The sequence below is a fragment of the Asparagus officinalis genome, chromosome 1, assembly GCF_001876935.1.
Source record: "Asparagus officinalis chromosome 1, Aspof.V1, whole genome shotgun sequence".
NCBI classification, from domain to species: Eukaryota; Viridiplantae; Streptophyta; class Magnoliopsida; order Asparagales; family Asparagaceae; genus Asparagus; species Asparagus officinalis.
Genome location: NC_033794.1, coordinates 16,477,640 through 16,492,985, shown reverse-complemented (window position 1 = coordinate 16,492,985; position 15,346 = coordinate 16,477,640). Strand labels below are relative to the sequence as shown.

Below are 15,346 nucleotides of genomic sequence, written 5' to 3'. Positions count from 1 at the left end.
CTCGTAGCCAGGCCTCGGGTTCATGAAGAAGAAGTACGGATCCGCGAACTTCCACCCGCGGACGGTGGTGCCGTGGAACATGCCCTGGGTGGTGGTGATGGCGACGGGGACGATCCTGTCGGAGAGCTCAGCGAAGAGGGCGGAGAAGCGGAGGAGGAAGGGCTCGCGGCAGGTGGTCCCCTCCGGGCAGATCACGAGGTCGTCCTTTTCGAGGAGGGATTTTATTCGGGCAGCGTCCTTTTCGCGGTCGCGGGTGAGGGCGACGGCCGGGATGGGGGACATGCGCCGGGACATCTTGCTTACGCTGTAGGTTACGCAGGGTACCTGGAGTTTCATGCGGAACATAAACTACGGCTTAAAAAAATTTCCAAATTTAACATGTAACTATGTATAGAAAATTTCGGAAAAATATTCCCACGTTCGTTTGTGTAACAAATTAATGTACAAAGACAAAATACGAGAAACGATAAGGTCGATCAGGGAAACTTTTCTGCTGTTGTTGTTGTAGCCGCCGCCGCCTATATACCTCTCAAATCTATCATATTTGCATACTTATCTCCTCTAGTCTATGCTAATTTTCTCTTACATTCTTTTATACTGGGTTAAAAAGTTTTTATTTTCTATTAATATGCTATCAGTAACGTATAAACCCTATAATTAGAGAGATGTGAGTATTCTTGGTGTTATAAAATGAAAAATAAAGGGTTAATTGCAGATAGAGACCCATTGTACTATAGCCCATTAATTATGGGTAGATCTATGTACGTAGTTCATAAACCTCCTGAACTTTTTTGAATTTGTTAGGAGTAATAAAAAAATCACTTTTAACTTATTGAATATTGCGAAGTAAAGCGATAACTGCCAATACTGTAAACTTAGAGCCACAAGGGACTCCATCCGCACCATTTTATCAGCCTCATTTTTCATTAAACATACTAAGATACTACTTTTAGCTCGTTGAATATTATTTTCAAAAAATAAAAATAAAAAATAGAAAAATCATTGAATATTGTAAAATAAACGGTTAACTGCAGATAGACCCCCTACATTATCATCCAAGTGAGGATGGATGATTGTGGATCATATCAGAAAGCCCCGCACCGTGCAGGGCGTTCTGAACTGCACATGTATGAAACATGGGCCGTGTGGGCATTTCACTACCCCCAGAACCTGTCTCAACACCCCTTATGGTATGATGTTCTGATAGGATTTATACTCACGTGAACCAATTTTCTTTTTCACTCTTAAAAGAGTAGACAAAAAAAAATCACTCAGCCAGTCTATCGACACCAATAGGTCGATCCGCAATTAAGCCTATTTTAAAATAAAAGCCGAAAATAGATACCTTGCGGCCGCAGGCGATACTGACGACGATAGGATCAAGCGCCGTCCGATGATTACAGACATAAAGATTTCCCGGAGTGCCGGGCGACGGAGGAGGCGGCGGAGTTCCCTTAATCTTCAACCGAATGCCGCACATCGGATATGTGTACTTGACGTAGCGTTCAGGGATGGGAAGGTTGAAGAAGACGCGGAAGAGGGAGAGGGCGAAGCCGAAGGGGATCCACAGGTAGGTGAGCAGGGCGACGAGGGGATCGGGGCGGCGGACGAAGCGGCCATCGTGGAATATGATGGTGGTTTTGAGCTCGGAGAGAGGAGCGTGGGGGGCCTTGGAGTTGGGAGGGACCATGTACGCTTCCTGCACAGGGATATTGCGGTTTGATTGTTATCTGGAGATGTCACTAGCCTACGATTTTTTTTAATCACTCTTTTACCTCAGATTAACATTAATTTCAAAGGTACGTACTATCTGTCAAGATTTCACCCATATATAATGATAAAATCATAAAATTGCAGAATAATCATTACTACACTACTATTTCTGCACCATTTCTACACGACAAGAGAGAAAAAAAGCGGGGTTCATTTGCTAGAACTTTTTTCAAAATTAATGACTCATTAAGAGAGCTCACATTTTCTCGATCACTTGTAGTGTAGAAATAGTATAGAAGTGAGTAGCATAGTTATTATTATTCGAAAATGTAAGCAATGCATCTATCTGCCAAAAAAAAACTACCTAGAAAATAAAATCCAAAATCTATTTAGACTGTTGGATGTGATCGAGATGTTTTGATGATCTTAGTATTAAAAGTTAACTATGTGACGCATCATGAACACGCCACTCGATTATACGCAGCGATACACAATTTGCAGTCTAATCGAAAGAACAAAATTGACAAAGCTACCATACAACATCATTGACTCTGAGAAAAATATTAAAAACTATTATGGGTAAGAAAACAATATAAATTTTTTTTCACTCAGTTATCAAGATTGACATATGTTATTGTAGTTGACACGCGACTTACACACTCAACATACTTGAATGTATTTGTTCTTATGCTTTATAATGATCCTTCTTAACTGTTGATGATGTTGTAGGCTATTTTTCAATAATAATGTTAACATAATTTTCATTTTAAATGCACGTGAATGAGAGTTGAATCTGAACTATTTCAATATAATGCTAGTTAATTTCTCATCAAAAGATTGAGGATTATAATTTTACACTGTAAACACTCTTAATTATAAAGTTGCAAGTTGGATGGAAGTACAATGAAAAGATTGCAACCTGGATAGAAATATGAGAGGAGGATAGATTGGTAAAATTATGATGCCACATGATATGTTTGTGAATTAAGAATTATATACAGTAGCATTTATACGCTTCACAGGTTTTGCATGTGCAATTAAAGAATACCACTTTAATGCATTACATACAAGACTTGTCCAATCTTGGGAGAGCCACATCAACAGACCGTAACGCTAATCAATAAGTAGGGATACAAGGGAACAACAAAACTAGTTTTCACAGTTTTTTTAAAAAAACCATTTTTATGGTATGTAATTTCATAAAAAGATAATTTTTCTCTTAAAAAGATTTGCTCACAGACAACAGAAATTAGTATTTGGGTATTGGTTCAGTTTATCTGTACTGTTCTTTTTTCGATTTTTTGACCAATGTCTTTCTTAGCATCAATCGCTTAATTTGTGTATTTCTTTTGGTTGAAAATAGTCAATATTTTTAACTATCCAAACTAGTAACTCAAATAGAATAAATCCAAACTGATCTTAGACGGTTTAATTTGATTTGATAAAAAAATTGTTAAGATTGATTGAGCCGATAGCTTGTTCAACCACGCCTCAAATTACTATCTTCCCCACGCATTCTCAATCTCTTAAGCTTCTATTTTGAGCATCTATCACATTTATTGATATTTTAAACATAAAAATCAATAGCCCACTCTCTGCTTCTCTCTGCTCTCTCTCTCTCTCTCTCACATATATATATAATAATATATATATATATTATATATATATTATACTATATATATATATAATATATATATATATATATATATAGAAACATGGGTAGTTTGTATTAAACATATGTTTTTATGCTTTAGTAAAGTGAAGTGACATATTCCTCTTCACTCATGTAAAATCGCGGGCCACATTCACATGGTTAAGGAGTGGTTATGAATTTGAATGAGTGGATGAGAATATGAATATCATTACCAAGTACAAATTTATAGCTTGATGTCAAACATACTCATTTTTCTCATTTTCTCATATTATATATATATATATTATTATATATATATATATATATATATTATATAATATATATATATATATATTTATTTATGAATCATTATGTTGCATAAATATCAAGGATCGTTTTCGGAAGTACCGTGACATGGTCTGTGGGTCCCACTATCATTATTATATATTAAGAAAGGGAGTAGATGGGTAGAGGCCGGTCGTTTTCATCACATTTCCTCTCTACTACAAGTTTTTAAGAAGGTGGCCATTTTAAGTACCAAAAAGGTTTTGTCCTTTTTTTGGGTGGTAGTCGTCAGATTAGTCTTCAACTTGATCTCGTAACTCTTTTTTAGCTTAAAATTTGACAATAAAAGTTGCAATCCAGTCAGATTATCTATAAGAATTTACAGGGTACAAGAAATAAGTGCCCCTTATATTAAGAATGAATCACAATTGTCTCACCGTCTGTTTACATAATTATAATTGAGAAAATGGTACGCGAACTATTCAGAGTAATAGTGCAATTAATAAATCAGAACTAGTTACTTAATTTAATCAAAAAAGCTATATTAAGTCTTTTTGGTTTTCCAATCTTTCCCCATGTCTTTTCTTAATTACTCATGTACGTCTTTTCCCTCTTCTACTTTCCATATGCTCTACATCTTTCTTCCTAAGGGCACAATGTGTATGAGCTGGCAGTTCTGCCCGCTCACAAATACTAGATTCTATACCTATCTGATGTAAAAACTAGGTGTATCTAGACATTAGTGATATGCTCATATATTTTGCTAAATTGATTATCAGCTTATGTATTTTGTTAAATGGACTATCAGCTCACGTGTGTGTATTTCTTTTTCTAATCAATGAATTCCATGAGTACCCAGCCCAGCTACTCCGAAGGAAGAAATTTCTATATAATTATGTTAGAAATACATGTATAGCTATAATAATAAAAATTGAACAAGAGAGATCCAATTTAAGCAACTTCTACCTAACCCTTACCAACTAAGATTTCAGTACGTCACATACACATAAAATATGGTAGCCCACAGAAGAAAGACTAAATGAGCAATATGAACTTTGAAAGAGATGCTAATTAGGATTTCTTTTTGTATGTTGAGCAGTATAAAATTCGAAAGGGATCCTAATTAAGATTTCTTAATTTAACGCGTGTGTGATAAGTCAACGCACTCCAACCAATTCCCAACTAATACCGTCCCTAAAAGGTTTGCATTAACTTCCACTCGAACCACCTTCAACACTTGTTACTTGAAAGATCGCATTCCACAGAGCTCTAGCTAAAAGATAACGAATATTGCACTATTAATCATACTGCTTCGATTCCCAAAAGAAATAACATATATGATTGATAGAATCCTCAGAAACTAATCTCTAAATTGACATTAACCACTCAATTGTGGGGAGAATTAAAGTAAACGTAGGGCTACGATTAAGAAATAAAAGATCGATTAGGTTCAAGAATCAAAAGGATAAATAAAAGTAATGAGTAACAAATATCTGATCATTGCGGTAAAAACTAATTAAAATTGGGACTATTGTATATATATTCCTCCGAGGCCTAACACGCACGCAAAACATTCAATTCAGACCACCACCGGTGTGAAATGATCAGATGTGTGTCGCGTTAATAACACACGTTTAATCTTAAAATTCTAAGATGCATGACTGGGGCTCAGACCAAACTTTCCTAATAGAAGCGGGGGATAGAATTACCGTAGGTACGTACGTACTAACCTTGCAAAGGCTCATGAAGGCGTGATCGGACGACCGATCCCCCAGGCCACTCGCCGCGTCCCCGAACTCCGGCCCGCCAGGGCTTCCCCTCCCTTCTCCTCCCGACGAGCCCCCTTCACGAACCCCGTGGCCCTCCCCGTCCTCTCGTCGACCTCCACCTCCGTCCCCAGCACCTTCTCCCCGCCCAGGTACTCCCTCACAAACTCCTCCACCATCACCCTCGGGTTGGCCGTCACGATTACCTTCCTGCCCCCGCACCGGCTGAAAACCTTCCAGCTGTCGTCCCGGACGTCGGCGGCGTAGAACTTGGGGAGGACGGCGCGGGAGGCGAGCTGGATGTCGGAGAGGGCGGAGGTTGCGGAAGGAGATGAAGATGATGGATCTTGATGGCGCTGCTTCGGTCCGAGAGGAGGAGGTAAGATGAGGAGGATGAGGGGGGTGGAGAGGAGGAGGCGAGGCGCGAAGGAGGCTGCCGGCCTCGACGGCGACGAAGGAAGAAGTAGGGGGAAGGAGGACGGGGGAGACGAGGAGGGGTGCCGTCGAGGTCGGCGGCGACGGAGTGGGAGGAGGCGGTCGGGAGGAGGGGAAGGAGGAGATTGAGGGGAAGAAATGGTGGGACTTGCTTTGGCCATTTTTTTCTTCTTTTTTTTTTTTTTTCTTTTTTGTTTTTTTGGTTTGAGGGGGAGGGGAGGGTTGTGGGTGATTTATATGTGCTTTAAAGAGAGGGAGAGATTAATTTAGGGGGCGGTTATAATCCAATTTGGACTATTATTGGTGGAGTATAAAGTTGTGCTATAAGAGCATCTCCAACCCAAAAACCCAAAATGGTGTAGTTTTTACACCAAGTTGGTGTAGTTTTTACACCAAATCACTATTTCATCTCCAACCATTACACCAAATTTTACACAAAAAAGAATATTTATTTTATTTACAAACTATAAAATGGGATATAGTTGGAATATTTGATTTGTTATAACAAACAATAAGGGCAAACTTGGGAAAACCCAAAATCTCCATAGCTACAGTGCTGCGCCAAATCTGGCGCAACACTGTAGCACATCTTCAAAATGGTGCTGAATTTGAAGTCCGGTTGGAGGAAGATTTGGTGTAGTTTTTGCTTCATTTTGGGTTTTTGGAGTTGGGTTGGAGATGCTCTAAGCCGTTCATAGAAAATTGCCAAAAGTGTAAATTTTATCATCACACCCAATTTACATGAGTATATACTGGGATTCCAAAAAACTCTTTGAAAAGTAATTAGCTGACTTTGGGAGCGGAGAGAAAGGATGATTTGTATTTGGGGAGGGGGCGTAAGAGAGGAAAAAATAGGGTAGTTTGGGGAAAACCCCTTCTTTAAATTTTATAAATCAGAATCTTTTTTTTTTTGTAAGTTGTTTTATTTGGCAAAGGGTTAAGTGAGGGGTTAAGGAGACTTAACCCCTTCTTAACCTGCCAAACACAACAAATTTATATAAGGGTTAAAGTGAGTTAACCCTCCATAATTTGCCAAACATAAAAAATATAGAATAGTTAAGTTAACCCCTCTAGAGGGGTTAAAATGAGTTAACCCCTCAAAATGAGGGGTTTACTAATACTCCTATTTAGATGGAATAAGAGTTAACCCTTCTAATTATAAAGAAAATAATCAAAATCATTGTTATTCCCAAACACTAAAACTGATCATAAGGGCTAAAATAAAACTTATTTAACAGGTTAATAATTTAATCCTTCGGATTATCAAATGGGCTAAGTACATTAATCCTTCTCTTTAACCCCTCTTCATTAACCCTTTGCCAAACGGGGCCGAAGAGATTACTATTCCAATCACAAGAATTATAACCCTTGTATGTATATCACGTACAACAAAATGGGTCCAGGGTCAATGCATTCCAGGTTATCATTTTTTTAATCACTGGTGCAATAGGCATGAGTACCAAAAATTTTAAAAAAAATTAACACACTTTTAATGTAACAAATCATGATGATTAAAGACTTTACAGTGAGTATTTGGTGGGAAAAGTTTGCAATAGTCTCAGAGAGAGAGAGAGAGAGAGAGAGAGAGGTAATTGTTTTGGTGGGGGTTGTTTAAAATTAAATGATGCTTGGTTAATGGTCATGGGTTGATGAACTGTGTGAGGGAATCGGAGACCTTGGGATTGGTTAAGGAGGGTGAACAAGCGTCTGGCTAGCTAGCACGCAATTTTTGCTGGTACTTGACTTTGTTTGGGGCAGAAATGTGTGTGATGAGTGTATACGTGGGTGTGTTTGATTGGTAGGTCCAAGGGAACTCATTCAATGAGACAGCTATACTCTGTGGAGTTTAATGAGATCAATTTCAGACAATTTGGCTAGCAAAAGGACGTTGGTAAAACGAAAATTGATATAATAAAAAAACGTTTTTTTATAGAGTGCCTATGGGCATTCTACAAGAGAGGAGAGAAATATAAAGAAATGAATGAGGAGAGGATCTCAATGCAAATCAGGGGGACCCCCTCCTCATTTATTTCTCTCTATCTCTATCCTCTCTTATAGAGTGCCCATAGGCACTCTATAGAAAAACCGTAAAAAAAACGGAGGGTTACAAGATGGGTAAAACTATAATACACGTATTCTATCTTTCTGGTACATATATTTGTTGATGAGCTTAGTAGTCCAAGAAGTTGTGTTCAAATTGTTGCGCGTCATGCGGAAGCGTGCTCGACAACCAAACGAGTCCGCAATCAATGAAAGAAGATAACTAAACCAAACACAAGTGCAATACACCAAAACACGGCACAAATTAAACCAAACACAAAGATTTACGTGGTTCGGAAAATTGCCTACGTCCACGGAGAGAGAATGGGAAGAATTTACTATATGGAGGAGAAATACAACAGATTACAACTCTCTCGAGCTCTCAAAAGTAACCCTAACCAAAGATCTCAACTCTCTCACAACATCTCCCTCTCAAAGTGCTAAAAACAATTCAAAATCTCTCCTTAAAACCCTCTAAAAACGTGTTATATTAAACACTCAATCCAAAATAGGCTGGAAAACCGGATCTAGCCCGTAACCGCTTTCCGGTCGACCGCACATGTGCCACCAGTCGACCGGACAGAAGCTCAGTTTCTCACCCTGTAATGTGCATGTTTTCGGTCGACTGGCCATACCCGCTCCGTCGACCGACTAGAGACGGTTTCAAAATCTTGTAATTCAACAATCTGTCGGTCGACCGGGCCTATGCTGTCGGTCGACCGACCCGAGGGATTTCTTGTACTCGTGTTTTTGCACGATTTTCTCAAATCCTTCTGTATTTTCTACAATTCTCCACCTCGGTGAAATTTTTCCAAAACTGAGCCGACACCAATATGAGCACTAATGTGTCGTCTCGCCAAACCCAATTGCACCAATGTGATTGCCAACGTACCCCCTCTCCCAAAGGATCAAGCCTCTCGTATTTCATTCAAATGACCGCGAACGGCCTCAACAATCATGAATTTATACTAAGTTTCTATAATGATCGAACTTGTTTCTCGGAACCACCTTTGTGAGCATATCCGTTGGATTATCTTTTGTGTGAACCTTCATGAGCTCCACATCCCCATCTTCAAGAATATCTCGAACGAAGTGATAACGAATGTCGATGTGCTTCATCCTCGCGTGAAAGACCTGATTCTTCGCCAAATAAATAGCACTCATGCTATCACTATAAATGGTGACGGATTACTGCAAAACACCAAAATCCTCCAAAAGTCCTTGAAGCCAAATCGTCTCCTTAACAGCTTTCGTAATCGCCATATACTCTGCCTCTGTCGTCGACAAATCCACAATAGACTGTAAGGTGCATCTCCAACACACCGGCGCTCGAGTCAAAGTGAACACATACCCTATCGTTGACCGATGTTTATCTAAATCTTTAGCGTAATCCGAATCTACGTATCCAATACATAGCTGTCCACAGCTAGTGTCCCACTCAAAAACCAAACCGACGTTGAGAGTACCTCGAATGTACCTTAAAATCCATCTCACAGCATCCCAATGACCCGGACCCGGGTCGCGCATGTATCTCGAAACCATGCTCACTGTTTGTGACAAATCAGGCCCCGTACAAACCATGACATACATCAAACTTCCAACTGCGTCGCATACGGAGTCTTTGATATCAACTTTCTATCTTCAACTGACTTCGGTGAAAGGTCAGCTGAAAGCTTTAAATGGGCTCCTAATGACACACTAACTGGCTTCGTCTCCATGCTCACATTGAGCTGCTGTGGAACCTTCTTTAAATAAATCACTTGTGTCAAACAAATTCTACCCTTGTCTCTATCTCTGCAGATCTCCATTCACAAAATGTGTTTCGTTTCACCCAAATCCTTCATCTCGAACTCGCTCGAAAACTGAATCTTCAATCTATCTATGATGGATCTGAAAATAGAAGCAACCAACATGTCATCGATATAAAGCAATAAGTAAATATACGCATCTCCATGAAACTTATGATAGTACATGCAAGGATCAAACTGGCTCCTAATGTACGAATGGCCGATCATGAACCCATCAAATCGTCTATACCATTGTCTCGGTGATTGCTTCAGCCCGTATAACAATTTCTTTAACCTACAAACTAATTTTTCCTTCCCTACAGCTTAGAACCCCAATGGTTGAGTCATATAGATTTCCTCATCAAGATCACCACGAAGAAATATTATTTTCACATCCAATTGATCTAATTCCAAACCATACTGTGCCACCAAAGCTAGCAAAATTTGAATCGAAGAATGCTTCACCACCTGAGAGAAGACCTCATTGTAGTTAATACATTCCTCCTGTGCATATATCCCTTTGCAACCAACCTAGCCTTGAACCTCACGAGAGTGCCTTCAATGCCCTCCTTATTCGTATATACCTACTTGCAACCAATAGCCTTCTGTCCCTTTGGAAGCTCGACAAGCTCCCATCTGTCGTTTCTATGAAGAGACTACATCTCCTCTTGCATAGCCACCTGCTACAAATCAGCCTCTAAACTTTGCTCAGCCTCTCTGAATATAGTAGGAATCATCACATCGATACTCTCCACCGGAAGTGCATACGCAACGACTGTGTCTGTATACCTTGCTGACATCCGTATGTCTCTCACCGGCCTTCGAACCGTAATAGAATCCTGAACCTTAGCCGTCGGTCTTGGATCCTACTCAATTGTACATGTATCCTCCAAATCATCATTGTGCTTGCCTGGCGTCACCTCAGTCGGTATTCTAATAGATACTGTCTCATCTGGATAATGTGGAGCTGTATCAATCTCCACCACCTACGATATCTCCTTTGTTGGGGTGCTCTCCACCTGATGAGAGCTGGTAAGCTTTAAGATCGAAGCCTCATCGAATGCGACGTCTTTACTCAGCACAATCTTCTTATCAACTGGATCCTAAAGCTTGTATTCTTTGACAACACGCTTGAATCCCACAAATATGACTTTCCTAGCTTGAGGTTCTAATTTATCAGTCTTCACATGATAAAATGAAGGGCACCCAAATACCTTGAGCTGATCATAGTCGTGTGCTGGCTCTCTTGACCATATCTCCATAGGGGTTTTCCCATTAATAGTAGATGAAGGCAGCCTATTAATGAGGTGGCTCGCATATGAAAGTGTCTTAGCCTAAAAAATCTTTAAACCACTCTGCGATAACAAACATCAGACCTTCTCCAGTAAAGACCGATTTAACCTCTCTACCACCTCATCCTGCTGTGGTGTATGACTAACTGTAAAGTTCCTCTCTATGCCCTCATCTCGACATAACTGCTGAAAATGGTCTGAAATATACTCACCGCCGTTGTCGGATCTCAACGTCTTGATCTTTCTCCTGTCTGCAGTTCCAACATTCTCTTCCACTCCACAAATATCTCTAGGACTTCACTTTTCTTTATCATGGTGTATACCTAATAACGCCTAGAAAAGTCATCAACAAACACGACGAACCAATGTCGACCACCAAATGATATCGTCTTGGTGGGACCCCAAACATCCGTGTATACGTAGTCCAAGATGCCTATCGTCTTACGTATGGCTGTCTCGAACTTCACCTTTGTCTTCTTACCAAGAATACAGTGCTCATAGAATTCTATCTTTCCACTCTTGGCTTTTTCAATAACCCCTGCTTGCACACTGACTGTAGTGACTTTTCACCTGTGTGCCCCAACCTATAGTGCCAAAGTCTGCTCGTGTCCGTCTCTGAAATAGCTGATGCTACCTGGCCAATCTCGATGCTTCTCTTAAGATAATACAAATTTCTATTGCGGACTCCCTTCATCACCATCAAAGATCCCTTGGTAACCTTCGCTACAGCGTTCTAAAAGGTCACCTTGAATCCCTTCGCCTCCAAAGCTCCAACAGAAATAGGATTCTTCTTTAACCGAGGAACGAATCTCACTTCATTCAATTCTCAAACAACTCTATCGTGCATCCGGGTCTTGTTCTTACCTATCCCACAAATACCACAGGATTGATCATTTCCCATGACTACCACACCCTCATCGAGTCTCTCGAACGATGCAAACCAATCTCACTGAGGAGTTACATGATAAGTAGCACTAGAATCTAGCATCCAATCAGATGCATCCACATGGTTCACCTCTGAAGTAATCAATAGAGAAAAGCAAGAATCATCAGAATCATCACCTCTAGCGACGTTCACCTTATTGTCCTTCTGGCCCTTCTTCTTGCTATTCTCCTTCTCTTTGAGTTTCGGGCAATCTCTCTTCCAATTTCATTGTTCTTTGCAGAACGCACACTGGTTCTTCGTTAATTGGTGGTGGCCTCTTGGATATAGACTTCTTCCTCTCATCGACAAGACCTCTCCTGAAGTGCTAGCTCAGGAAGTCTATTTGTCCTTCCTCCTCAAATTGTAATTCGTTAATGCATTAGTCACTTCACTGTAGGTGATAGAAGATCTCTCATTCAACAAAGTGAGAACGAATATATCATACTCCTCATCGGGTAAGGAGCCGAACAAAATAATTGCCTTGTACTTAGCCGTTATCTTCTCATCCACGTTTGCCAAGTCTGACAATAATTTTATATAGTTGTTCACATAAGCCGCAAGTGAGGTGCCCCTGGATATCTGGAATCTGAATAACATCTGCGGCAAGTACAACCGATTCTTAACACTCTTCGTAAGGTACTTGTTATTAAGAATCTCCCACATCTTCATCGTAGACGTCACACCAATCATATCATATTTCAGTTCTTGTTCCAAACAAGACCTGATCATCCCACAAGCGTTTCTATTCATCTTGTCCCATATCGCCTCACCGTATTTCAGTGGCCTCTCATGGACCATGATGGTCTCTTCCAAATTTTGAACATTGAGAGCGTCCTGTACGTCGCTCATCCACAAATCAAAATTGATTTTGCCGTCATACTTCACTATACTAATCTTAGTATTTTGAAGCCCAACCTGAACTATACTCATCATTGTCTTGCTGCTTTTATCAACTTCTTCTCCCATGCTTACAAACTTCAAATTATAAAGCAAGGTTCAAACTTTAATAGAATTGAGAAATTACCCAATTGAACCCTAGATAGGATTCTAACACGATCTCCTAACCACATAAGGAAAGTGTGATCCTAACGGTAACTCCACAACGCTATCCCCATCGAAGCCTAGAACTTCAAGAATCAAGCTTCAAACAATGAATCTTCCTCCACCAAATGCAAAACCCTAGATCTGAAACCCTAGAGCTCTGATACCAATTGTTGCGCACCGTGCGGAAGTGTGCTCGACAACCAAACGAGTCCGCAAGCGATAAGAAAAGAGGACTAAACTAAACACGAGTGCAATTCACCAAAATACGACACAAATCAAACCAAACACAGAGATTTACATGGTTCGGCAAATTGGCTACGTCCATTGGGAGAGAATGGAGAGATTTACTATATGGAGGAGAAATACAACAGATTACAACTCTCTCGAACTCTCAAAAATAACCATAACCAAAGATCTCAACTCACTCACAATATCTCCCTCTCAAAGTGCTCAAAACAATTCAAAATCTTTCCTTAAGAAACCCTAAAAACGTGTTTGTATTTATATCAAACACTCAATCCAAAACAGGCTAGGAAACCGAATCTGGCCCGTAACTGCTTTCCGGTTGACCGCACATGTGCCACCAATCGACCGGACAGAAGCTCAATTTCTCACCTTGTAATGTGCACGTTTTCGGTCGACCGACCATACCCGCTCGGTTGACCGACCAGAGACGGTTTCAAAATCCTGTAATTCAACAATCTGTCGGTCGATCGGGCTTATGTTGTTGGTCAACCGACCTGAGAGATTTCCTGTACTCGTGTTTTTGCACAATTTTCTCAAATCCTTCGCCATTTTCTACACAAATTATAACATAATCTTAACACACAAGATATGGTAAAAAATAAATAAATTTGCAGGGCTGAGTACAATAGATTAAAAGTGGTCCGATCTCTTTCCGGACTCTACACATAGCGAGAGTTTCGTACATCATACTGCATTTGCACGTACAAAATATTCTCCATTAAACGTTACACATTATACTCTACCCAACTTCTTAATAGGTATAACTTTTCTGCTTATGTCTTTAATAAAAAGGTTTAATGTACATTATGAACCTTTTGTCTTCACTATTAAGAAGAGTATCTCATTTTTTTGGCAGAAACCAACACAGGAGGTAAATCATTGATCACTGAGAGATAAACCTAAACTCGAGGACATGATGACTAGATCTTCCCGAAAGTCCAGTAAGGGGCTGTTTGGTTCGCTTAAATAGCCCGTGGAAATGCATTTCTGCGCCTGACACCACCGCCACCTCAGATTTTTTGTTTCCGCTCATTTCTTTTCCTTGCTTTGGTTCGCTGGGGTTGAAGGGAGAGAAACGGGGTGAAAACGCCGCCAACTCAGACTTTTTTCTCTCCCCGATTTCCTTCCCCAACCAAGAGAAATCGATGAAAAAACTGGCCAGCTCTGACAATCGCTCTCTCCTTTCTCTCCTTGATTTCTTTGGGACGCTGCGGTTACCTCCTTGCTCTCCTCCCGCCAGAAATCTCTCGTTGATTTCTCTCGTCGGCTTCGACGCTAAAATTGACTCCATCGCCTTTCTCTCCTCCATCAGATTCATCTCCGGAGTTCCGATGAGATGGGGATGCCGGAGCGGAGCAAGACCGTAGGGGTGGCAGCGCTTTCGAAGTTTGAGGTTCGATCTGTTCGCCTTTCCTTTTCTAGGTTTCGATGGGTTTTTTTTCTCAGAAATTTGGGGGATTTTTGTTGTTTTTGGGCTCTCAAAGCTCTCGGCTCTCTCTCTCTCTCTCTCTCTCTCTAACTCCAATGGATCCCAAAGACACCAACAACAACAACAACAAGGCCTTCTCGTCGGAGCTCCAAATTGTCGCCGCCTCCGACGATCCTCACCGCAAAACCCTAGCCCCCAAGCGGACCTTGAACAAAGATCGCCCCCAAAGACACCATCTGCTTGCAACTCTGCATTAGATTGTTAGAGTGAAATGGACAATGGATTCACATCCAAAACAAGTGTGCAAAGTGTTTTTTTTACTTGTTGCAAGTGATATTGGTCTGCTGATTCTTTCAATCACTAGCAATTAAATTAAAGAATGATGACGAAATAGACACACTTAGAAATATTGAAGCATTCCTTCAACTTTGGAATGATCGGAACACATCACCCTAGCTTGACCGACTTTTCTGTACCCAATTTTCATGAACTGGGGTTGTTGTTGGCTGGTGTTGATGCCTGATGTTGATGCTTGTTGGTGGTGTTGATACCAATTGGTGTTGTTGATGCCTGTTGGTTTTTTTCTGCTGGGTTGTTGTTGCCTGTTGGTGTTTTTGGCTGCATTCTTGATTTTGTTGGCTGGTTGGTGCATCATTTTAATTGTTGGGTAAATGATGCTTTTGTGCTTGTTTTGGGGATTTCTGGTTGTGCTTGTTTCGGCTGGATTTGATTTGGATGATATTGTTTACAG

General features: G+C 40.4%; 1 protein-coding gene across 1 annotated transcript in view; it reads right to left on the bottom strand.

Annotated features, from left to right (window-relative positions):
* LOC109831146 (glycerol-3-phosphate 2-O-acyltransferase 4-like) overlaps positions 1-14,484 on the bottom strand; it is a 14,812-nt gene extending 328 nt beyond the window's left edge. Inside the window, 8 exon segments of the mRNA XM_020398486.1 lie at positions 3-324; positions 1,346-1,699; positions 5,362-5,480; positions 5,483-5,708; positions 5,710-5,850; positions 5,852-5,983; positions 11,913-11,968; positions 14,385-14,484. Coding sequence (XP_020254075.1) covers positions 3-324; positions 1,346-1,699; positions 5,362-5,480; positions 5,483-5,708; positions 5,710-5,850; positions 5,852-5,983; positions 11,913-11,968; positions 14,385-14,484 — 1,450 coding nt within the window.